The sequence below is a fragment of the Abramis brama genome (assembly GCF_963993115.1).
Source record: "Abramis brama genome assembly, chromosome: 25".
NCBI classification, from domain to species: Eukaryota; Metazoa; Chordata; class Actinopteri; order Cypriniformes; family Leuciscidae; genus Abramis; species Abramis brama.
This window is the reverse complement of record NC_139987.1, coordinates 7214388-7241099: the sequence shown is the minus strand read 5'-3', so window position 1 is coordinate 7241099 and position 26712 is coordinate 7214388. Positions and strand designations below refer to the sequence as shown.

Sequence of the window (26712 nt, the reverse complement as noted above, 5' to 3'; positions counted from 1 at the left end):
ACTTAATTAACCGTTATGTTTTTATTACCTTAGAATGAGCCATTTCTATCTACATACACCACAGGTCCCCTTACATTGAAATGCGCCGACATGTTTCTACAGTAGCCCTAAATGGACAAACACGTTTCGTCACTATGTTGTTCTTCGGGCAAAGAAGCTAGCTAAAGTCAGCGAATAAAACACTGACACAATGATGAACAAGTAACAATAATTATCGCAATAACATCGTTTTAATGAATAATGAAGTAAACCTAATTTCTTAACTTATCTTTGTAAAGAAACCTCTTGCTTAACTGGCTACTCTCTGCTCTCTCAGACGACGACATCTTTCCTGTCGGCCACCGTAACTTCTGTTGGTTGCAATTCGCAACCTCACCACTAGATGCCGCTAAAAATTACACAGTGCACCTTTAATGTCATATGTTTATCTATTGAATGTACTTTTTTCGACTGTGCTTTAGTTGTTGATCTATCATCTAGCATGAACACCCTCAAACCATCCAGAATACCCTCGAAACCACATAGCAACACCCTAGCAACTCGCCCGAGTACCTCAGAAACCACATAGCAACACCCTATACCACACGGAATACCCTAGCAACCGCATATGACAATTTGTCTGAGAGACTTAAAACCTTAAAACTTAAAGCTTTTCAAATTGATTCAAACTTAAAACTACTTCACCAGGGGTTTGCAAACACACGTTTGGGAAACCCTAATTTAAACAAAATATACAATTAATCAATTAATTAGCACATTTGTAATAGCCAGATTTTGTTGACATACTATAATACATACTGGTTATAATATAAATAGTTATTAATGTCTTTTTATTCTATATTGTCGTTTTAGTGAACTTAATAAACCAAGGAAGTGTATCCTACATTGTGTGCATGTCAGTACTCCGATTCATTCAGATATATCAGCCCTTTTGGCCAGCAAAGAAAGCGACAAGGAGTGTGTGCATGAGGACACATTTACTTGATTATCTTGAGATCTGCTTTGTCATGAAAGAGCATGTGTGAGCCAAACAAGGCCTCGACCCAGGCCTCGTTTCTCAATCACACGGCTCTCCTGCTGCCAAATGGGCTGATTTAAAAGTCTTAACAGATAAATCCAACACATTGCCAGCATTGGATGACTACATTTTACAGCATTATACAATTAATCACATTTTGGCACTAAACATATGACACATGATCAAACCTGAAGGGGTAAGACAGCACCATTTAACGTGCTTTGACCTTGTCTGCAATATAAGCTTGGAGCTGTACCACTTTAAAGAGCTTGTAGCGATCCAAAATGTGTTCCCAGTTTTCTTGTCACATCTCCACGGATACCAAGGCTTGCACCATAAACATTTGGGCGTGATGATAATATTGTGATGATGTCACTATGATGTCATTGTGAAGTGTCATTAGTAATAATAGTTTGGCAAAGTTTTCAGAAATGAAAGCATAAAAGGTCATGCATGCTTTCTGAAAACGTTGGAAGAATAGAAAGATCAAAACATGCCTATGATTCTTTAGTATTGTCTGCATATTGTTTTTGTCCATTTGTGGATGTGTGCAGGCTACCTTTTTTTTTTTTTTTTCACACTTTAGCCCCGCATGTAAAGGATGTCCTGTTAAATAGAAATGCAAATGAAACATTTAGCAGATGCTCAGTTGTGACTTGAAGGAAGTGCTTTTGATTTGATACATATCAAGACAAAAAAAGATGCATACACAGAAGAGTTGCTTTCTGTATTGAATATGAATAATAAAAAAGACTGTGTACTAAAAATAATGGCAGGAAATGTGTTTCTGTTGAGTTGTCCTTACAAGCTGCACGCAGAAACATACAATGCAGCCAATGTAATCAAAAGCAAATTTAAATATATACCCAAATTAATTGGAATTGATATTGTGACAGTTTTTCTGAGATGTTTAATATTCAGTTCATTCTTGTAATATTCAGTCTGTGGTTTGGAGGGATTCTGAAATTCTTTCTAAAGAAGCCATATTATGCCCTTTTACAAAGTCTTGATTTAGTTTTTGGGGTCTAGTAGAATAGGTTTTCATGCTTGAATGTTAAAAAACACTTGATTTTTCACATATTTGACTTTGTTGCAGCACCTCTCTTCCCAGTCTGGCAGTAATGCTCTGTTTAGTTCCTTTCTCTATGAAGCCCCTCCTATTGAAAAGCTCAATGTGCTCTGATTGGTCGGCTGGACCAGTGTGTTGTGATTGGTCAAACACTTTGCATATTTGGGAAATGTCCCACCCCTTAACCATAACTGCGAGTTTCAATACACTACTAACTAACTCAACCACGCCCCGTTTTTATTTATATTTTGCTGATGCCTTGGGTGGGAATTATTTAAATGAGGAATATTGTGATTTTCATTCCTGGAAGAAAACTCCAGACTACAATGGAGGCGTTTCAGGGATTTCAGAAACAATGTACACTTACATTTGTGCTTTGTAACTTTGCAGACCTTTTTCATTTCTTTTCAAAGTGCAACATTACACACTAAAGAAAGTTGAAAATGTATAAAAATGCATAAGTCCTCTTTAAGAGTGAGACGGCTGAATCTTGACTGCAAATATTGATGTTGTAGAGCCGTGATCCATGCGTCTGGGCATCTCTTCTCCATTTGTGATCAATGCAAAGGGCCTCTTTGGCTGGTGGCCATCTTGAATCACTTAATTGACTTAGTATTTTCTCTATACTGTAGCGGGTTGAAATCAATCAACTCTATTGAGAGAATGGATTAAACTTTTCCATTCACCATTATCATGAATCCAGCAAAAATTACTGAAATCTAATGCAAGAGTGTTTTTAAGGGTGTATTCCCAAGGTTTCAGAGATTTGTGTGTGTCGTTGTGTTTGCATAAGCGCTGTGTGTGTATGATTTGTAGCGCGTTTGCAAAGCACTAGCTCACTGTGTGCTGCGAGCGCGTCCTGCATTAAACCTCAGCACAAAGTCTTGCCTTTTCCTTTCGTTACACATTGCAAACACCCACTTCATTAAGAGAGAGGTCTATATTCTCCTGGTTTAGAGGATGGTGTGTTCATCTGTGAGGAGATAGACGTAGTCGAGGAGGAAACCAGCTGTCCGGTTGCCTTTGGCTCTCTATGTCTTTGTTTACAGAGTCAGTGGATTGCAGAGGAAATTCATTCTGTTTATCTAACTTGCAAATCCGACCCAAAACAAAACAGCTGCCCCTCAGGATAAGAAAGGCCCATGTGCTGGCACATATCTTCTTCTTCTTCCTGTTCTGCTGCTTCTTCTTCAGTTTCGTCTCTGTCTGTCTTCTTCTTCTGTCTCTTTGTCATACTTTTGTTGCTCTTCTTGCTTTTCCAAAAACATGCTTGAGGACATTTGTTGTTTATCTAACTTGTGAATGTTCTTCTTCAGGTTCTTCATTGTGTTTTTCTTTAGATTTTCCATTGAGGCTTTTGCAGCTTCTTCTTTTTTCATCATCATCAACATCATCTTCCAAATTCTTTTTCTTCTTAATTCAACTTCTTCCTCTTATTATTCTTTGTAGGCTATTCATCATCTTTTTCATGTTTCATTGTCTTCATCTACTTCAGCTTCCTCTTTGCCTTCTTCACCGTCATCTTTCTGTTCTTCTTTTACCAAACACATTGATTAGTGTGCAAAAGAAATTTGTTCTGTTGCACATTTTCTTCAGATTCTTCAGTGTTTTTTATGTTCTCCTTGTGTATCTTATTTGTCATTATCTTTTCCAGATTCTTCTTGGCCTACTTGAGCTTCAACAGCTTCTTTTAAGAGTTCCTTTTCAAATTCTTCTTCATTCTTTTCGTTTTACATCTTTTTTATCGGCTTTTATCAGCTTTGTCTTCATATTCAGATTGTTCTTAGTCTTCAGCTTCATCATGTTCATCAGCTCTGTGTTAGTCTTCTACACCTTCATATTCTTTAGTATCTTCATGTTTATCTTCAGCTTTAATAAAACACATTAGGTCTAGATTGCAGAGGAAATCCATTCTGCTTATCTAACTTGCAAATCTCACTAAAAACAAAGCGGCAGTTCCTCAGGCCAAGAAAGAGTCAGCGCGTCTCAAATGAACATGTTTCTTCTTTAACAGCTTATTTTTATTCTACTTGCTTTTCCAGAAACACTCTGGTTTTGTCTTGCTCATCATATGTATAAATGGTCTTTGGTCTGGTTTTTCAGATGTTCACCCATCATGCACATCCTCCTCAGAAGTAAGACTCAATGGAAACCGGGTTTGGAGGCATAGCTGGAAATCTTAATTCCTGTTGAGTGGACATTCACATGAAGCGTGCCCACGGACATACACTGCCTCTCTGTTCCCTCACTGAGTCATGCATTAGCAGTGAGCCCAAAGTACCAAAGCCCTACATATTATTCAACATTCATTAGCTCAGAACATGACTGTTATCAACAACAGACATTAGGGAATACGTACAACTGGCTTTCTGTCTCTTCGTGTTCTCACCCAGATCCAGGAACCTACTCAACACCACAGTGATTTGTTAATCTTCACAATTCCTTTCCAAATCCAGGAATTGAATAAATCATGACAGGAATTTCATGTCACACAACATGTGAAAAGGCTCTCTGTGGCCTCTGCACAATGAAGCATTTAAACACTATATTTAGCTCTCCTTTTATATACAGTACTAAAAGACAGATTTTGGTTGTCTTCATGAAGAGGACATTGTCCAAGAGGTCAGGACGGCCACGCCACATTGCTCTGTGAAATTCCTCTGCCTACTGTGCGTGTATTGCTCCCTGTAGAATTCGCATGTTTCATTCCCACACAAGTGGGACCATTTTCTCTCTCTCTAAACAAAAAAAGGGAAATGGAAAGTTTTTGTGTTTATTTATTGATGTAAATTATTATTCATAATAAATATTTAGCAATTAATAAACAGCTGAATAATTGCATTCACTTACTGTGTTCCATTCGTCTTGTTTTGGCAATGGAACAAATTTGGAACTGGAGACTTCCGAACAGAGATTACGTTAGTTATCAAATAAACACTATCATTATTAGGGCCTTTATCTGCTCATTGGAAATACTTCTTTAAATGGACAAACTCGTCTTTAGTCTGTAGAAGATAAAGTGAGATACATTACTGTATGTTATATGTTGTCTTGTATGTTTATTGTGTCTTTTCTTGATAGTTCTCCTGCCGTGGTTGTCATGTTTCAACGTGGACGAGAAGAACAGGATGTCATTCAGTGGACCAGTGGAGGACTTGTTCGGATACACCATCCAACAATTCGAGAACAGTGAGGGAAAGTGGTAAGCTACATATTATTTCTATAAATGCTTACACCATGTCTACACCGGACGTGACTGTTGATGTGTCGCATTGTGCCGCGCTGCAACAGCTAGAAGCTGTCTACATTTATCCTTCCTATGAGAAGTATCGCGAGTGCTTGAAATACATCAATAATTGTATGATGCATCAATGTCAGGGATTTGTAGTGTCGCACTGACCCGCATCCAATGTAGACAATATCACTGATTATAATGGGTCTAATGTCTTTTGTGGCACCGCTCATGTCTGGTGTAGACACATTCTTCGGTTTGCTATTTATTTTGGAATTTATATAAATTGAATATATTTTTAAGAACTTTTTGATATGAAAGTTTGAGAATCTCCCCTTGATGTAAGTAAGCAGTTTATTCACCATTCAAAATCGAACTGACAGCAGTGTCATTGTATGTATTTTATTTACATACTGAATTATGATTGGTCTTTGATGCCTCTGTTTACCATTGTGCACACTCAACTAAAACAATACACGTGTAAGCGTCATGACGTTTTGATGCAGAATTTCATTTAAATCATATTAAAAATATACTCTGAACAATTCCATAATAATGCTAGAATTGTCATGGTAGACCTCTGAGCACCTCTGATGTAGTCTGCTTTTGTAATGGCTCTTGTTTTTTTCTAATAAAGACATCAAGCTAATGCACTCAGGCCTGCTAACTCCATTAAGCATATAAATAAATGGAAAGGATTCCCTATTGTAGGAAATAGTTCCACTCAGGAAAACCTTAGTGAATTCAGACATCTGTAGCCCCTTAAAAATTGGTCCAGGTTTTAGCTCTGCTTGTAAAGGTTAACTTTCTACCTCCAGAGAAACACCTCAGCTGGTGTGAAAACCCCAGGACAGCTTTACATAAACCTCTCACAGGTGGCCTTGACTGAGGTGGAAATCTTGCCAGTAATCTGTTCAGGGTCGTTAGATTATTTGACAGAATTGATTTGGATAGACTTTTACAGAATACAAGGAGTTTTAAATAACAGCAAAGTTGAAACAGCAAAATTTGATTAATGGAAAGCTTGAAAACCATCCATCCATCCATCCATCCATCCATCCATCCATCCATCCACCCATCCATCCATCCATCCATCCATCCATCCCATCCTCTTGCTGCTCTTTTCCATACATTGAGCAAGAATGACGAAGCTCAGTTGTTGAACTCCGAAAGTGGTCAAAAAACATTGAATTACCCTAGAAGTGGCATCAACAACATCATGTAAAATCACTGGTTCTTGAATGTCTTGTGGCCACATGGATTCATGCATCACATTTTAGAGTTTTTTCTGCGAATGTGACTTAAATTCCAGTTTGTTTCCCACACAAAGCTGTCATATGACATCAGAAGACTTGGAATAGTTGTGTGGATAAACTCCATAGTGCTTTTTTGGTGCCATTGTGTCTTTTTTTTCTTTTCTTTTTTTACTTTACAGCCTCTGTCCCCATTCACTTTCATTGTATGGAAAAGAGCAGACAGGACATTATGCAACATTTCTCCCTGTGCGTTCTACGGACACAAACCACCACATAACTTTTTTTTCTCTCGTAATTGCGAGCTTATATCTCACAATTCGGACTTTATAACTTGAAATAGCAAATTTCTCTCTCAGAATTCAGAAAAAAAAGTCAAAATTGTTAGATAAAATGTCGCAATTACCTTTTTAATTTTTTATTCCATGGCGGCAACAAGCTTCCAATGATTTGGAATAACATAAAGGATATTAAAAAATAACAAGACTATAAGGTGACTGTTGTAACCAGTGAAGATTGTGTTTACCACTGCTGTGTCAAGGCCCATTTGTGCACAGGAATGTTAATGACTTGACTTGTTTACATGCTTACACAAGGATGTCTACTTTTAGCACTGTTGTCAAAAACCACCATTAGAAATCTGAGGAACACACCGAATGTTCTTAATTCAGCTAAGTGCACTCAGATGTACCACAGAACATAATGAAACGTAAACAGCCTTACGTTATCTCACGGTAAAGCACATAAATCACAGTGGGGTTCAAGGGTAAACCATCACATATCCGTCAATATCGTAGTCAAACTCTCTCTAACTCTTATTGTGACGAAAAAAGAAACTCTTTGCTCCCCGTCGTACTGACATTTCACATATGTTCCATTTGAAAGTAATATTTAAAAATAAGCATGCGCATATTTATGTTATGCTTTTCTTTCCCACTGGAAAACTGGCGAATCAATCAACTGCACTTTGGCTCAGCGGGCTTTCACTTTCTCACAAATCCCAAATGTTTTTTGTGGTCAGGGATTAATGACCCTATTCTCTACTTCCTGCTCTTTTTTTCTGAAGGGTTCTGATTGGTTCTCCTCTTCACGGACAGCCGGCTAACCGGTCCGGGGATGTCTACAGGTGCCCCGTGGGACAAAACAAAAGCACTGGATGTGAAAAATTCAGTTTGTCAGGTGAGAGGTGTCCTTCCTGTAAGCGGTAATGCCATTGTGTTTTTCCATGGACTATTTTTGTTCATTACTGTGTACTCTCTGTCTGTATTCACTGTGTTTATACAAGAAAAACATGTTACAGGGTAACAGACATTACCTCAGTTGCCCTGAAATTGTCATAGTTTCTAAACTGGCACTTTGACTGTCTCAGACATTACTGCATGACTCAAGGGTACTAGTGGAAGAGAAGTATGCCATGCGCCAACATGGCACTTTGGTTCATGAGTTTATATCAGGGTGTACAAAATCCTCCAGATTTGAAAAACAGGTTGTGAAATCATCTTCCCTTTTCTTCAATTTCCAAAATAACACCCCCAGGGAGGGAAAAGGGTGCCCACTTCCTCAGTGCATTTCCTAAAGTCAACATGAAACACTGTTTATTTTCAAAATGCACGTACTTGGTCTTATTCCACATCATTCATCATTACATCTTTTTGATCAATCCTTTAAATTTAGTCTATTTATTTGTCATATTGATTCGTTTTAGTCAGTTTTACTTTTTATTAACAGTACGAACGGCCACTTTTTAACAATCCAGATTTTTTTTTTTTATTGCAGTTTCCACAAGATTAATAAGCATCACAACTTTCAACATTTATAATAAGAAATGTTTCTTGCGCATCAAATCATCATATTAGACTGATTTCTGAAGGGTCATGTGACACTGAAGACTCGGGTAATGATGCTGAAAATTCAGCTTTGATCACAGGAATAAATCAGTATGTATACGGTTAATTTTAAATTATAATAATATTTCACAATATTAATGTTGTTAGTGTATTGTTAATATCCATTAATGCAGCCGTGGTGAGTATAAGAGACTTCTTACAAAAACGTTTCAAAATCTTACCGACCCCAAACTATTGAACAGTACGTCACATGACAGAAGTACACTGGGTTGCAAATGAAATCTTATGTTGACAGTTTAGATACAAGTTGCTTTGTCCTTATTACCAGTCACCCAAAGTGCATTCCACATATTTAGTTGCTTGAGGAACGCAAAGGAATTAAGTCTCATCCTTCTAATTGATGAACTGGTATGATCATTTAATTTAGGAAGCCTTCACACACAGTTGAGTGAGTTTTATTGACTTGGCAGTGACTACCGTGAATACCATTTCATTGTATCCTTTAACAGATGTACTGAGAAAACTGCAAGAAAAGTTGAGAAAACAACTGAAATAACTACAGTTTCCCCTTTCTAGAGGCATTATTCTGAGAATAGAAGAGGAAAAAAAGAGTGCATATTGATGGCCAGAGAGACTTTGACCTTGACTCATGCGTCATTTACATTACATTTACATTTATTACATTTATTTAGCAGATGCTTTTATCTGAATCTTCTTACAAATGAGGAATGATACAATCCAAGCGATTCACTACAAGTGAAAATAACAAGCTAGTACAGAGGACCTGAACACATTTTCATTATTGAGTTAGTAAATAATAAAAAATAGTAAATGAGACTCAGTGTGCTCAACCCATTTTACTTCAGTAATGTGACATATTTCTGAGTAAAACAAATGTCTGACTGGAATTCATTTTAGCTGAAATATTTATAATAAAAAAAACATGCACCAATGAATCGAAAGATAGGTTAAATGTGGTCGTTTACACCGTCAGTTTTTGGGATTGACAACCGTATGTGCATACACAGGTGTGAGTCTCGAAATGTCTCGTTCACACAGCATCTTACAGTAGCGTCTTGAATACTGAATGTGCAATGGGAGTCAAGCACGTATTCTCTTAAGAGATGCTTATTTTAATAGAGCATTTTTGCATCACTGCACATTTTGATCGATGATATAATGTGTGTGTTGTTTGTAAGACTCATTAGCCTGTAGTGTTGCTCTGTTTGTGTGTTTGAATGCTAACCTCTGCCTGAATGTCTGACTCTCAGAGAAGGCCTAGACAGGAAGTGATCCAAAAAACATTTTAATGTCTAAACTGAACATAATTACACAATCTTTCACCAGATAACTCACTCTTGCATGTCGCCTTTCATCAGGGATCTACCTTAATATGAGACACTTCCAAGAGGAACTGATGTCAGAACTGATAGCACTTGAATCCCTCATTCATTTCACTTTTTTCTTTTCATGACAGAGCCTGTGGCTTACATTGTTTTCACATGATTTGTTTAAGCAGGAAAGGACAAAAACACTGCAAAAATGTGCTTTCCCCCCATTAAGCCCCACCTAAAGGACACCAGCAATGAATTTCGTTTTTTAAAAGGCAAATAGAAGGAAAAAAGCGTCCGATCTGCCTATGGGAAAATGCAGTGTTTTTGTCTAGATATTCTTTTCATAGGACTTAACTCTGAGAGTGCATATTTGTCTATTTTTCTTACAGAAAACACAACAATTCCGAACATAAATGAAGTCAAGGAAAACATGACTATGGGGACGACGCTGGTGGTTAACCCAGACGGCAGTGGGTTTCTGGTAGGGAACATGTGCAGATGTGTCTTGCACTGTTACTTTAGCCACTGCTTATTAATAGTGCCTGATCACAGACTTTTTAAATCATTACATAAGAAAAAACTTTATGGAAACACTCTTTTTTTTCTTCCAGTTAATGTTTATAATTATAGAACAGACAATGACATGCTGGCCGTATGTCTGCGTTTGGGTTTTTTTTATTACTGAACAAATTGTCTGCAATCTGTGATTGCAGTTCACAAAAAATACTGATTTTCTAGTGGTCAAACAATCCTAGAAAAATGGACTCAAACCTAATGGGATCAAACCGGAATCCTCTACGAATCAAATGTAATCTGATTGGGTAAACTGACATTCTGAACAAAAACAATGGAAAAGTAGGAATTTCATTTTATCCTGTAGGATCTTTTTTTAACCCTTGAGGATTGGGTCCCAATTATGATAAACATTCCAGGAGTCTTCTTTTAGGATTTTTGGATGAAGTATATAACGGAACTCTGTATGAGTAGTTAAGAAATAGACATATCTCTCTCTCTCTCTCTCTCGCTCTCTCCCTCTGGACAGGCCTGTGGTCCCCAGTATGGCTACATGTGTGGAAAGCAGCAGTACATCACTGGGATCTGCACGAACGTCAGTTCCTCCTTCAAAGTCCTCAACTCCATCGCTCCAACTGTACAAGGTACGACACACACGTGTTGTGAGTGTACATTAGCGCATTCCAGGCATATAAACCACAGCCGGTCCCCCTTGCCTCGCATGTCCATGTTAGGACAGAGTTTAGGAGAGCTGACATCTACCAACGTAACATGGAGCCAGTGACTCATTATAAACACACACATACATACTGTATAAAGTATCATAGCAACTTCTAGCTCATCTCAAATTTCATTCTCAATTTGATTCTGAGGCAAATTTAAAAATTAAAATGCTCTGGTTAGCATTTAGACATGCAGGCTAAACCTTTATTTGCATGGTATAGATATATGTGCCATTCTACTGAATTGGTTCAAAGTCAGAGTTGGAAACGTCTTGAAAATGTTTTGTCTTTTTCCACAAATTTTGTATGTATGCAAACTGTATAATATCCAAGGTACACATTTCTAGAAATTGTTTTATCATTATTGTATTTTCAGAAAGTTTTGGAATATTTTTCCACTCCCCAAATTTGTCACTACCGAAACACAATAATACATAATTTTATAAGAAGGCTTATATTGACCTATTAATATTTTGTTTACATCTACCTTCTAAATATATTTTTTGCTATTTAAAAAAAAAAATGTACAGGTAAATCAATAACAATTACAATTTTAACAATATTTCAAGTGTAATTTATAAGATTTGTTGTATTTTGAATCCAATCTTTCTTTGTAAAAGGCATCAAGTTAATCATTCTGATTTCAAAGTTAAGGATTCATTAGTGTGAATTTACATTGAACCAAACACTATAATATCATCTTAGTTGATAATTCACTATACTTTATTTTAGAAAAAACATGGATGTTTCGGTCGTGACGGCACATTTTCAGTAATGACAGTAATGCTTTGATAGCGACCACATCACATTACAGAATTTTAACGTGCATACTAAAACACTACTAAAACATACTAAGATACTAATGATTTGCATAACTGTACTAACATTTTGTTTATTTCCTCCAAATAAATGATTATGTGTTCCCTCTTGTCACTACCAAAATAATGATGACATGTTTCGGTCATGACTGTTTCGGTAGTGACAATTTAAGATACTTTTGAGCCTTACTCAAAGATGCTAATCAGCACATGATTAACTAGCACAGTTCTGAACAGTTGTACACACACAAAAACTCAACTTTGTTGAATAACACTCAAAAAAACATGATGTCACAACTGAAACTTCACCAAGTTTCGGTAGTGACTGTTTCGGTAGTGACAATTTTAGATACTTTTCAGCCTAGATCAAAGATGATAACCAGCATATGGTTACCTAGCACAGTTCTGAAAAGTTGTACATACATAAAACTAAATTTTATGGCATAACACCCAAAAAAGGTTGCTTAATTGCAGAAAAAAAGGTGTTTGGTAGCAGCCGCGGCGCTACCATTGGGCCCGGGTGGGCCTGGGCCCACCCATTTTAGGTCCGTGCCCACCCATTTTCTACTATGGTTTTGTACGTTTCTTCATTCAGATCTATTTGCGATCCATTCCATTCTAAACAAACAACGCAGTTTACATGCTTCGTCCTTGTTACATTATTCATTAAGATAATATTAAATGCACGCATAATTATCAGTGAACTTGATAAATTTTGCAGATATGTTTTACATGCATGCACAAACAAATGCCTTTCAACTTAGTGTGCAAAATTCAGAATAAAATGAATGTGCAGCAATTTGTACAAATAGAGAGTCTGTAGGCCTACTATATGTGTTGTAGCCATTAAATAAGCTCATTTAGTTTCATATTTGTTAAAATATTATAATGTTATTTTTTTATTTATGTTGATTATGAAAAGTTAACCTCACAAGTAAGATAGGATGCGCAATATCGAGAGACATGGCGGGTCAGACATGATTTTGACCACTTAATTAAGTTTTGTTTTGTAGAAAGCATTTTTTTAAGTGAATTTCGTTTTGTATAAATTGTATCTTAATTTTAATAAAAAATTTTATCAACCAATTGCCTGGACTTAAATATAGCAGATATAGCAGACAACATAATCATGGAGGCGCCCGCGCGGTCACTTGCATTGCTTGTGAACAGGAGCGCTCATCCTAACTTAACGAAACTCAGCATATGCCTCACAGACATGAAATATATCTTAAGAAAGCTTGAAATGTCTTTTTAACAATTTAAAACGAAAAGAAATAGGCTACTCTCTGGTTATGTAATCCATGATGTGCATTTCTCTCTATAGGCGCGTTCACTACGGAGATGGCGATCGTCAACTTCATCTTTACAGCTATTGTTGCTGTTAATAAACTAAAAATAATAGGCCTATAATTTTATTAAACAATAAATTAAATGAAACTGTAATTGTATTAAAAAAAGCTATAAAAAATTCCTGTTTAATTTTTTTTAAAACCTATGCTAATTACGCATTAAATTCAGGTAGGCTACTGAGTCCTCACTGTCCTCAGTGCCGCAGAAAAGAGCTTTTTTAACTGGCCCATCCAGTTTTCTGGGGGCCCACCTACAATCAAAATCCTGGCGCCGCTAGTGTTTGGTAGTGACGTTCCTTAAAGTTACACACAGATTTTCTGACTTTTGAACACATTTACCTTAAAATGATGATACCTATCTATAATGAAAGAGAGGCTATGAGAGAGAGGCACACAGGAATATTTCCTGATCAATAATGTAGGGGTGTGGTTCAAATCAGTCTCAGCCAATGGACTAAAACACACACTGTTTCGGTATTGACATGACAAAATTCGGGACAAGAAGTTTCATGATTTAAAAATAAAATGTAAAATAAATGGGTTTTTTTGTTTTTTTTAACTTCACTTTTTAAAAGAAATTGGAAAACATTTCAATATCATTTTCACAAGCTGAAATTTAGGGGTTAGGGTTCGGGACAGCTAGCCTGGCTCCGCCCTCCTGCGTACTTCCGCTCAATTTTATTTCCCTTCAGTACTACGTCTGGGATTGTGGTGTATTCTTTGGTTTTCTCCGATCATTTTTTGGCGGTCCAATCAGCGAACAGAGGGAGTGGCTGAGAACAATGACGTTAAGGTCGTGCACTAGTTTGAGTTGTAGGGTTACGTCACGACCAAAGGTTAGCAATTGGTTATGGCAGATCCAGAGTGACTCTGGGCAGATCCAATAGTTTTAAACTTCAACAGAGAACCCGCCTTCAAGGAAGTTAACGCTTGTCAATGGAGAGAGACCAGACTTTCTGTACAAATGAAATGTACGAGAGTCTGGTAGAACCAGGCTACGGGACAGCCACATCCCAATTGAAAGTACCCAATAAATGATGATTTTATATATGTTAAGCTTAATGATATTTTAAATATTATTGTAAACATCTAAGATTTGAATACTTAAATTCTTTTTAAATGTGTTTTTTGGTTGTTGGACAGCAGTTTCCAATTCTGTAGAATGGTCCATATACAGACTATATTGAGTTTCTGATGAAAGGTCACATATAAGCTGTGCTTAATCATCACTTTCACAACGAGGTCACTGTCACATCCAATTTCATTGCTCAATATGTTTTATAATTTTTTTTTTAATGTAAGTGTGCTAGTGTGCTATGTAATGTATTTATGTAAACCCACCAGTGGCTGATGGCCTTCAGCTGCCTCTCTGTAATTCAAACGAAAGCAATGTGATATTTATTTCTCTTTCTCACTGGTGTAATTGTAATGAAGAGAACCTTCATTACAATTACACCAGTAAACCAGTACATTACGTTTGTTTGCGTACATTACGTTTGTTTGCTTGTTTCAGAGTGCAAGCAGGATATGGACATTGTCATAGTGTTGGACGGTTCCAACAGCATCTACCCCTGGCATCCCATCACTGACTTCCTGAAAAAATTCCTCCAGAGCATTGAAATCGGACCAGCCCGGGTGAGATTTTTTGGATTATAGTGCTTTGTCGAACAACCTTGTAGTCTTGCTTTGAAATACCTTTGAAATCACACCAGTTTAAAATAAAATATCCACTTACTGCGTCAATGGATGTTTAACACAGTAACAAAGTATTTTACTTTCCAAACACGTCATCAGAGTATTTCTATTTTGGGAAACTTTCACTTTACTTCCTTCCAAAGCATAATATACATACTTTTTTTGTCTCTACTACATTTCATAAAAACAAATTGTTCCACATTATTTCGAGCTGAAGAGATTGCAACGCAACAGAGATGACCGATTCGTGAACGAGTCATCAAGTCATGTATTATCATGGTTTCAGAGACATGGCTCTCAAAAGTGTGGGAGAAAAAATTATTTTACAAAAGAAAACTTGTAAATTGAAATTTTTTCAACATTAATCTGTCTATTAACTGTTAACTATCTATTAACTATCAACATTAAACTGTCTATTTTATATTTCTGTTTAGTTGTATTTTTTATAAATTTTAGTACTTCCAATTAAAGGGTTAGTTCACCAAAAAATGAAATTTCTGTCATTAATTACTCACCCTCATGTCAGTGAACAGTGTCGGCCAATAATGAGCCGGCGTTCTGATGTAGAACCAGGAAGCACTGCACTGTGTTTACTATGCGAACAGCATAAGAGACTGACACGGAAGAGAACAAATTATTGAATAAAGTCGTTATTTTGGGGGTTTTTTGCACACAAATTGTATTCTCGTCACTTTATAACATTTAAGGTTAAACCACTGGAGTCACATGGACTATTTTAACGATGTCTTCACTACCTTTTTGGGCCTTTTAAGTGGTAATAACGTAGCTGTCTATGGCTGGTTCAGAAACCTCTCGGATTTCATCAAAAATATCTTCATTTGTGTTTCTAAGATGAACAATGGTCTTACAGGTTTGAATCAACACAAGGGTGAGAAATTAATGACAGAAATTTCATTTATATATATATACAGTATATATATATATATATACACTGTATATATATATATATATATATATATATATATATATATATATATATATATATATATATATTCTATTTCAGCTTTTCAGCTTTATTTCAATTAACAAAAACAATTTTTTAATAGTTTAGTTTTAGTTAACAATAACACTGTTTTGGAAAGACATCTATACATAATGTCATCATTCTTGGGTGAACTCTGCCTTTAGATGAGATTTTAAATGACTGGATTTGTTTTCCAAAGAGTGTACTTGTTGAAAACCAAAGCCATTTATTTTTGTCAAAGTTGTGTTCCTCTACTGTCATCTTATACTAACATCATTACAAGGAGTATTACATAAAGACTTTCCATGGAGAAGCTACTGGGTGGTTTGATTCTAGGGAAATAAAGGCTTTCTTGAGCACGCCGCTGGAAAATACGGCCCCGGAACGCTGAGCTGGGGAAGACCACATATTCCATGGCTAAATAAATGGCCAGAGTTTTTTTTTTTTTTGAGAGGATGACATCACATTTGATTCAGCACAGACAGACATTTAGCAGAGAGTATCTGGGGGCCACCCAAACTGTCTATGTTTGGTAACACCACCTGAACTTTATGTGTGTGTGTGTGTGTGTGTGTGTGTGTGTGTGTGTGTGTGTGTGTGTGTGTGTGTGTGTGTGTGTGTGTGTGTGTGTGTGTTTTTGTCCGGGCTTTTGCTTCTCCAGGTGGGCATCGTGTCGTACGGGGATGATGTCGGCCATGTCTTCAATCTCAGCCAGTTCAGTAACACCGAAGACCTTGTTACTGAAGCTGGCAAAATACCTCAAAAAACCGGCCAAAAAACCATGACCGCTCTCGGCATTGATATAGCAAGGTGCTGCGCTTAACGTTCAGTCCCAAAGTCTGATGCCACAGTGAAAATATGATTCAAAATCTACTTTTAAAGTTGGACGTTAGCTAAAAATGTAAAGTTTTATAATAAACTGTGTGCTGAATAACAAAAGGGGAACTAAGAAATACAAATTCATGTTTAATACAAGTTGTTACGCTGATAATATAATTTGTAATGAAAACAGTTGTATTAAATCATGTTAATTAAAAGCAATTTTCACTGGTTAGTCTCAGACTTTTGGACCCTGATGTATTTCAGAAGAATCATCTAATAATAATAATAATTTTTAAAGTGTCTATTCAGACAAATGAAGCCATAAACATTGTGCAGAATCTTGACCTGATGTTGTTTGTTTTCTAAAGGAAAGAGGCCTTTACAGCGGAGAGAGGAGCAAGACCAGGGGTCAAAAAAGTCATGGTGATCGTGACAGATGGGGAGTCACATGACCACTACGACTTGAAACGTGTCATTAATGAGTGTGAAAGTGATGGTATTGAGAGGTTTGCCATTGCTGTAAGTACATTCATCCATGTATAATAATAAAAAACAAATAACAAATACTGTGCTGCATGAATTCAGTGGTTTCAGTAGGAAAAAATAGAACCAATAGACTGTTAGTAGACTTTTTAATGTGGCACATGTCATTTTTCTTTAATAGGTCCTTGGCGACTATAATCGGCAGAATAAATCCACTGAAGAGGTGATGAAGTTTATTGACGAAATTGAATCCCTTGCTAGCGAGCTCAGAAGCGATCATTTCTTCAATGTGTCTGATGAACTTGCTTTAGTGACCATCGTCGATGCCTTAGGAAGCAAGATCTTTGCCTTGGAGGGTAATGTACCTAATGCATCATGATAAAATTTCGGTAAATCCGGTAAAAAAAAAAAAACCCTAGACTGGACCCGAGTCATATTTAACAGTGGCAGGTTGCATAAACTGCTAAGACTAGTCTTAAAGTTTAGTCATCTATTTTTTTTCTTCAAGACTGGTTAATCTTTTTAAAGTCAGTTTCATAAAAATGATTCTGTTTTGAATCTGAAAAGTAAGAATGCTTATCCCTAACTAACTGCTAGTTTTTTCCCCAAAAAATAATCAAATTCTAGTAATATAGTCTAATTATAAAAATGAAAATGTTTTTTTGTAATGCTAAATGTTGTAGAACCACAACTTTCTTTATTATATATGTGTAAAAAATGTAAAAATGGCCTTTATATCTAACAGCCACATCTGGGAAGCACACCTCCTCCTTTGAGATGGAAATGTCTCAGTCTGGATTCAGCGCTCACACGTCTAAAGTAAGTGTTCAAACAGTCTGCTCTCGTGAGTCTGGTGATATAGATCAGATTACATCAGATGCAGTTGTCTTATTTACCTCATTCTGACATCCTGCTGCTGGAGTCTCACGCGTAGCGACAGAGGAAACACGCACACGGCTCAGTGTTTAGCTATGAATCAGAAAGGGAAGAGCTCTCTGAGTGTGTCAGTGTGTCACATCCTTTCTCAATTTTACTGAGACGACAGTGTTACTTTAGTAAGACATTTTCAAATGCATTACTGGGAAATCTCTAAACACATTGGGCCTCAGTCATAAAATGCGAACGGAACACATTTTGTGTAAATTGTTTGTACAAACATTTTCATATACTGTAAATGATCTCATCCAGTGTTGCATATATAGAATGGTAAAGGTTAAAGGTTAAAAATGCAAAAATGGAGGTTGGGGTAAGGCAATTACAATGTGAATGGGGCAAAATGTTTGAGGTTTTAAAAGCAGAAATGTGAAGCTGATCATTTTATTCTGAATTCTTCAGTTTAAACGTCTGTATTATTTGAGCTGTAAAGCTGTTTAAATCATAATTTTTACAGTCGTTTTAGGCAATGCATTGTCATGGATTTTAATATTTATGAATTGGCTTCATTCACTTCCATTGCAAGTGTCTCATTGTAACCCAGATTTAGTGATGTTCTGTGACTTTCTGTCATTTACTCACCCTCATGTCGTTCCAAACCCATAAGACTTTCATCATTCTCAAATCAAGATATTTTTAATAAAATCTGAGAGATTTCTATCTCTCCATTGAAAGTCTATTCCAACAAAACGCCTCGGTTACGACTGTAACCTCGGTTCCCTGAAGAGGGAACGAGCGTTGCGTCGAGTTTGACGCTATGGGAACGCTTTGCGTGATGACGTCTTGAAGCACATGTAAAATCAGTCCAATGGTGTGGCGGAACGTCAGAGGCGGGTGACGTCACGTACCAGGAAGCTATAAAAGCCGGCCCGAAACAGAAAACGAAAGCTTCGTAAAGTCTGAAGTCGTGTTGACAGGCATGAAGGAGATATGGCAAGGTGACGCAACGCTCGTTCCCTCTTCAGGGAACCGAGGTTACAGTCGTAACCGAGGCGTTCCCTTTCAAGGGAACTCGCGTTGCGTCGAGTTTGACGCTATGGGAACGTCTATACCAACGCCTCCATAGCTACAAATGTCTGTCCTGTGTGAAATCTGGTGAGCAGCACTAGGAAGACAAAACATGAGACCCTGGAGCAGAGTCTAGATCCAGAGAGTAGAACCTGACGAAAGTGTGCGGTGAGGACCAGCCTGCCGCATCACAAACGTCCTGTAACGAAACTCCTGATATAAGGGCCTTAGAGGCCGCCATACTCCTCGTAGAGTGCGACCGGACAGCCAAAGGAGAAGGCTGTCCAGCCGCCTCATAAGCAAGTGAGATAGTCTCAACCACCCACTGCTCATCCTTTGCTTAGACACTGGACCTCCCTTATTAGGGGAGCAAATGTCACTTTTACGCCACAGGGCAGCTCTGTGGACATACGCGTCTAACGCCCGAACAGGGCAAAGCAAATTATTAGCCTCCTGGTCCGATTTCGAAAGGGAGGAGGACCTCCAAGTGCCACGAGGGAAACGAGATACCAAAGGGGTCTTTCCCCACAGACATTCCACCCAAAGGAATGTGGTAAGCACCTATGGCCGCCACATAAACCTTTAAGGTGGAGGGGTCAGACCTGCAGTGAACCAGTCCTGCAGGAACTCCAGAACTGTACCAATTGGGCAGTTGACTGGATCCAACCGACGGTCACTACATGAAGAGGTGAATACTCTCCAGTTCAGGGCATAAAGTTTCCTCGTGGAGGGAGCTCTGGACTGTAGAATGGTCTCAACAACCTCAGTTGAGAGACCTGACTCTATGAGCTGGGCCCCCTCAGAGGCCAAGCCCACAGGTTCCACAGTTCTGGGCGGGGGTGAAATATCGAGCCCTCCGCCTGGGACAGAAGGTCCCTCCTGACGGGTAGCTCCAGAGGAGGCCCGTCGAGGAGCGACACAAGATCGGGAAACCATACTCTGCCCGGCCAGCGCGGGGCTATAAGAAGCAGGCAAACCCGGTCCCTGCGAACTCTCTCCAGAACTCCCGGGAGCAGAGCAACTGGGGGAAAAGCGTACAGACGTAGCCTCGGCCACGTCTGCACCATAGCATCCAGTCCAAAGGAGCTGGATGCGTGAGGGAGAACCAAAGTGGACAGTGAGACGTCTCTCGAGACGCAAACAGACCCACTTATAATTTCCATATCAGCTCCACCACCTCGGGGGTGGAGCCACCATTCCCCGGGCCTCGGCCCCTGTCTCGACAGAGTGTCTGCTCCTATATTCTGGACCCCGGGGATGTAGGCTGCCTTGAGTGACAGCAACTTCCCCTGGGACCACAAGAGGATATGGCGTGCCAGCGCAAACCCCCTTGATATAGGCGACTACCGACGTGTTGTCCGTATGTACTACACATGGTGTCCCCTGAGACCTGTGATAAAGCTCCTCAGAGCCCGGAAGACAGCTAACATCTCTAGGCTATAGAATGCCAGGAACGATGATGGTCTTCCCACAGACCTTGAGATGAGCGACCCACAGGATCGCTCCCCAACCCGTGAGGGAAGCATCCGTCGTTAGCAGTTTGCGACGACAAGGAGCTCCCAGCACTGGGCCCTGGGACAGGAACCAAGGTTTCTTCCACATAACCAAGGCACGTAGGCATCACCGCGTGACCTTGATTGTGCGAAATGGGTTGCCCCTCGGGGAAAAACCCTCTGGTCCTGAGCCACCACTGCAGGGGCCTCATGTGCAGCAGTCCAAAAGGTATCCCGTTGGAAGCTGCTGCCATGAGACCCAACAGTCTCTGGAACTGTTTGACAGTGAGTAGCTGGCCTAGCTTTACACTTCTCACAGCTGCCAGGATCGAAGCGTGGCGATGACAGGCGCGCCTGCATCGACACTGAATCCCAAACCACGCCTAAAAAAGTGGTCCTCTAAAATAGAGAAGCACACTCTTCTTGGCGTTCAGCCGTAACCCCAACTCTTTCATATGGGCGAGAACAACATCTCGATGTTGAACCGCCATCTAATGCGACTGAGCTAAAATCAACCAATCGTCGATGTAGTTCGTGATGCGAATACCCCGGAGGCGCAGAGGCGCCAGAGCTGCATCCACGCATTTGGTGAAAGTGCGGGGTGATAAAGCCAGGCCGAATGGAAGAACTCGATATTGGTATGCTTTGCCCCCGAAAGCAAACCTCAGGAACTTCCAATGACACGGACGGATGGAAATATGCGTCCTTGAGGTCTATCGTGACAAACCAGTCCTCGGACTAATCTGTGGCACGATTGTCTCAATGTTAACATTTCGAACTTGAGCTGCATGACAACTCGAAGACCTAAAATGGGACGCAATCCCCCGTCCTACTTTGGAACTATGAAGTACCGGCTGTAAAACCCGGTTTCCCTGTTGGAGGGAGGTACATATTCTATGGCCCCTTTCTCTAACAGAGTGTTTACTTCCTGTTCCATAACCAGAACCTGCTCGGGGCCCACCATTGTGGGCAGGACCCCCATAAACCGCGGTGGGCGTTACTAGAATTGTATCTAATACCCTTTTTCCACGGTCTGCAGGACCCAACGAGAAACATTTGACAGTAGCTTCCACGCTGTCAAAGATTCTACTAGAGGTACCAGTCTCTCGAGACTGGTTTCTGGATTTTGTTGCTGTTGAGTAGTCGGTTCGTCGCCCTGTAACGGCGCACCGGCAGGGAACGACCAAACAGACTGCTCTAGCACCCTCCTCAGAGGGGGCGGGCATCCCGAGGCCACTACGTTTCCGGGTGGACCTTGAGATATGTGCTCGCCGGAGACCGCTGCGCCCTGTAACACCGGAGGCGGCAGGGTTGGCAGAACGGTCCCCTGAGGGCACCGAAGAGAGACGGCACCGTATTTTTCTCCTGCTGTTGAGCAGTCGGTTCGTCGCCCTGTAACGGCGCACCGGCAGGGAACGACCAAACAGACTGCTCTAGCACCCTCCTCAGAGGGGGCGGGCATCCCGAGGCCACTACGTTTCCGGGTGGACCTTGAGATATGTGCTCGCCGGAGACCGCTGCGCCCTGTAACGCCGGAGGCGGCAGGGTTGGCAGAACGGTCCCCTGAGGGCACCGAAGAGAGACGGGCACCGTGAAAAGAGGTGTTAACCGCTCTGCTTCGGGGGGACTACCCTCATTTGTCCTGAGCCCTCAGACATCAGGACTTTTTCCCAGCAGCCTTCTTGGCGGTAATAACGGTCCGCAGATCCGTTTTACCCCTCGAAGACTGCTGGGTTTGAGAGCGCCCTCCGTGTCCCCGAGATTTTTGTGGGGGAGCACGGGAGGAAACGCTCTGTTTCTGAGTGGCGCGGTGCACAACGCTCTTTTTAGAGGAGTGAGGCTGCTCCCGCTCAGCAGCCTCATAGAAAGAACGGCGGGGGAGAAGTTTCTGAAGTGCAGCTGCCTGTTTTGAAGCTTCTTGTGACTTCGCTACAGCACTATTAACTGCGTCTCCAAATAACCCTTGCGTAGATACTGGTGCATCTAAAAGAACATGTTTTTCTTTGTCCTTTATGTCACTTAAGTTAAGCCACAGATGCCTCTCAGTGGCCACCAGGGCTGCCATAGAGCGGCCGATGGATTTAGCCGTCTCCTTGGTGGCCCTGAGAGACAAATCCGTGGCTCTACGCAGTTCAGACACCGTATCAGCACTAATACCCCCGCCCTCCTCAAAATCACCCAATAACTCAGCCTGGTAAGCCTGCATTATGGACATTGTATGTAAACACGCTGCAGCTTGACCGGCGGCGGCATAAGCTTTATGAACCAGGGAAGAAGTAACTTTTACTGGCTTGGATGGAAGTGCAGGAGCCTTCAGAGAAAATGCCGTTGCTGGAGAGAGATAGCTCGCGAGCGTCTCTTCCACCTTCGGCATCTCCCCATAACCATGCTCTTTATAATTGTGAATGGATGAATAGTGTGATGTTTGTGCAGTATACACTCGATATGACACTGGTTTCGCCCACGATCTCGACACCTCGGTGTGGAGATCGGGGAAAAACGGCAGGCTCCTGCGCTGGGGCTGCGCACGAGATGGCAGGAAGCGTTCGTCGAGCTTACTTTTCGAACGAACGTCCTGCCTATCTTCTGGCCACTCAATAGACAGTCTGTCAACAGCTCTAGTAATGACATCGAGCAGTTCCTCAAACGCATGAGACTGAGGTGGCGAATCCTCAGACTCAGCTACAATACTCACAACATCCAACTCCTCAGAGCTGGATAGTTGCAGTACTGGTACCTCTATCGGGGGGGAAGAAACCGCAGCGCGTGCTTCCACACCCTGATAAGAGGCACTGGATCTATCAGACGGATGCTGAGATAAGGCAGAGCCCGTCTCAACATCCACTGATAAATCCATCTGTGAACCCCAGGTCTGAGATCGACGCCGTGCCTCGGCAGCGGCGGGACCCGAGCCCTGGGGAGCGTGGTCGGGATTGAACCGAGCCAAGCGGGATCGGAGCGTACGCAATGGAAGCGCACAGCAATGCACACAGTCACCACCCTCGAGTGCTGACTGGGCATGCTCCTCTCCCAAACAAACAACACAAAGAGTGTGTGTGTCACCTCCCGTTAAATAACGCGGGCAGGGATGGACACACACTCTAAACTGCTGCTCGCTCGCCATACTGAATATATATATATATGATATAGACAGACAACACCAAATATACAGACAGATTTCACACAGAGCGCAACTGAAGACTCAGAAAGCTTTCGTTTTCTGTTTCGGGCCGGCTTTTATAGCTTCCTGGTACGTGACGTCACCCGCCTCTGACGTTCCGCCACACCATTGGACTGATTTTACATGTGCTTCAAGACGTCATCACGCAAAGCGTTCCCATAGCGTCAAACTCGACGCAACGCGAGTTCCCTTGAAAGGGAACTTTGATGCTTCAAAAAGTTAATAAAGACATTGTAAAAGATATCCATTTGAATGGAGTGGTTTAATCCAAGTCTTTTGAAGAGGCATGATTGATTTATATGATGAACACATTTAATTTAGGCTTTTATTCACATATAAACTTTGATCAACACGCATATGTAGAGCTGATCAAATATCGTAAGCTGAAGCTCAAACGTGCTTGCTTGACTTACATATTGATCTTGTCATATTCCTGTAATATATGTCTTTCTGACAGGCAGGTGTCATGCTGGGAGCCGTGGGTGCTTTCGACTGGAATGGGACTGTAGTGATGCAAGTTGGGAACAAGTTTATCGTTCCAGAAAAAAACACCTTCCACGACCCTGAGGTGCAGAGGTACGAAGGCTTGACGGGATACGTAGGTAAGAAATCAACATTTAACCAGTTCTTTTGGGTCTTTTGCCACTTTTATTGATAGTAAGAGTAGAGAGTGGAGAGAAAAGGATTGTTTGAGATTGTGTCCCATCCCTGGAAACAACAGCTTAGACTTGGCTTTGTCACAGCATTGGTAACTAGCTACACTTCTGAACTTCATGCCTAGTTAAAGGTCCCGTTCTTCGTGATCCCATGTTTCAAACTTTAGTTAGTGTGTAATGTTGTTGTTAGAGTATAAATAATATCTGTAAAATTATAAAGCTCAAAGTTCAATGCCAAGCAAGATATTTTATTTAACAGAAGTCGCCTACAGCGAACGGCCCGTTTGGACTACATCCCTCTACTTCCTTCTTTAATGACGTCAGTAGAACCGTTTTTTGACTAACCTCCGCCCACAGGAATGCTCCCTCAACTCTACCGAAATTCGTCTATGTACTTGCACACTTCTTATAACTTACTGTGTTTACTCAGCTCTTACGGTGATTTTCTGAAGTAAAACTGACGCTTCATCTTTTGTGTGATGTACAATAAACTTTATTAAACTCATCAGTATATGTTTGATCATCATTCGAACCTGGTCCGAAACAGCAGACTTGTAGGCTATTAATAAATAATGGATACATACAAGCAGATGACAAATACGTTATAATAATACTAAACTATACCTGTTTCATCTCTATACAGCACTCTGACTCTGTAGGCATTATTGTCCGACTCGAAATGAACACCGTTACTGAGAGTTTCTGATATTATCATCATTCCGTGAGATGAAATTGTCCTGAGAGACTGAGCGTGAGCTCGTGAGGCTCCGCCCCCCTGGGTCGACCAGCAGCAGCTTATTTGCATTTAAAGGGCACACACTAAAACAGCGCGTTTTTCTGAGCCCCAAAAAATGACAATTTAAACATGCTGTAAAAAATGATCTGTTGGGTATTTTGAGCTGAAACTTCACATACACACTCTGGGGACATCAGAGACTTATTTTACATCTTGTGAAAAGGGGCATAATACGGGACCTTTAAGGCATGTTAAGTGTTAGGCCAAGGCCATGAATGATTATACTTCTTGGGTACCAATAGTCAACAATAAAAATGCTTTATGTGCATATCAGGGATTTTAAATGCTTCATAATATTCATCTCAGAGAGGCAGGGAAGCTTATTATAGAAGACAGCATTGTGGAAGTAGTCTAAACACATTGTCACAATCTTCTGCCATCTCATAAACACTCACACGGTAAGTGCAAATGCTCACACTCTCTGCACATCCCCTTTTAAGGATGTCGCTCCAGAGTGAAACAATGAAATGACTCTGCCTGATAAACGTGTTTGGAGAACGAGCTGCGTGGAAGCGCCGTTTCGCAAATGCAGATTTGAGGAAAAAGATTTACAATCAGTCAAGTTGGTTTATTCTAACATTACTCCCAACGATGTCTGTGTCTTCGGTTATAAAACCGTTCATGATTTCAGCCCCAGCTGTTTCATATTAAGCATGCAGACTGCTGTAAATTGTTTTAGAGATTGGGTTAGTTATGTGGTAGTAAAGGTTGCCGTGTGGTTTTGCTTGCAGGTTATGATGTGCAGTCAGCGTACACACCCAATGGTGTGTTGTACATCACAGGAGCACCACGGTTTAACCACAGCGGGCGTGTCATGGTGTACCGCTTCGACGGAGAAAATTTCACTATAACACAGACGCTGAATGGAGAGCAGGTAAATATTCATAATCACAGTCTCAATCAATTTTGGGTGGATCTCTCAAAAATAGATGACATTTCACCCCTAAATCAAAAAGAAATAAAGAAATTAAATGTTATAAATAAATAAATGCAAAATTAAATTTAAAACCCCAACATCAAAATAAAATAGACATTTAAAAAATAAACATTAGAAGAAAATAATTTAAAACACGTTCTTATAATCTGGAGGTGAAGTAAAATAGCACAGTAGTTGCTGTTTACAAAAGGAGTGTGGATTCCTAAAGAGGAGTACTCAAAGAACATCAGCCTGTTTACCTTAGCATCATCTCCTTGCTAAGTGTTGAAGAGAAGATTTTCGAGCGACTAGGCGACTTCTTCCTCAAGAATGGATATATTGACACTTCAGTGTAGAAAGGTGGCATTTCGGGGGTACCTTACAGGTGTGGTCACACAACTACTGAGAGAAGCTAAGCAGAACGGGGGGATCTGGTGTGTGGCATGCAGTGTTGGGAAAGTTCACTTTCTACATGAACTAGTTCAAAGTTCAGTTCATAAATTTTAAAATGAACTAGTTCAGTTCATAGTTCATACTCAAAATTTTGAACTAAGTTCACAGTTCCAAAAATGAACTAGTTCATACTTCT

The 26712-nt window shown here is 40.2% G+C and overlaps 1 protein-coding gene across 1 annotated transcript in view; it reads left to right on the top strand.

The window, feature by feature from the left end:
• The window catches only part of itga1 (integrin, alpha 1), a 52607-nt gene that overhangs the window by 12991 nt on the left and 12904 nt on the right, over positions 1 to 26712 (top strand). The window contains exons 2-12 of the mRNA XM_084104601.1: positions 5169 to 5289; positions 7639 to 7751; positions 10143 to 10234; positions 10796 to 10910; positions 14669 to 14790; positions 16497 to 16645; positions 17026 to 17176; positions 17322 to 17496; positions 17886 to 17959; positions 24213 to 24357; positions 25939 to 26081. Coding sequence (XP_083960727.1) covers positions 5169 to 5289; positions 7639 to 7751; positions 10143 to 10234; positions 10796 to 10910; positions 14669 to 14790; positions 16497 to 16645; positions 17026 to 17176; positions 17322 to 17496; positions 17886 to 17959; positions 24213 to 24357; positions 25939 to 26081 — 1400 coding nt within the window. The remainder of the gene's footprint in view (positions 1 to 5168; positions 5290 to 7638; positions 7752 to 10142; positions 10235 to 10795; positions 10911 to 14668; positions 14791 to 16496; positions 16646 to 17025; positions 17177 to 17321; positions 17497 to 17885; positions 17960 to 24212; positions 24358 to 25938; positions 26082 to 26712) is intronic.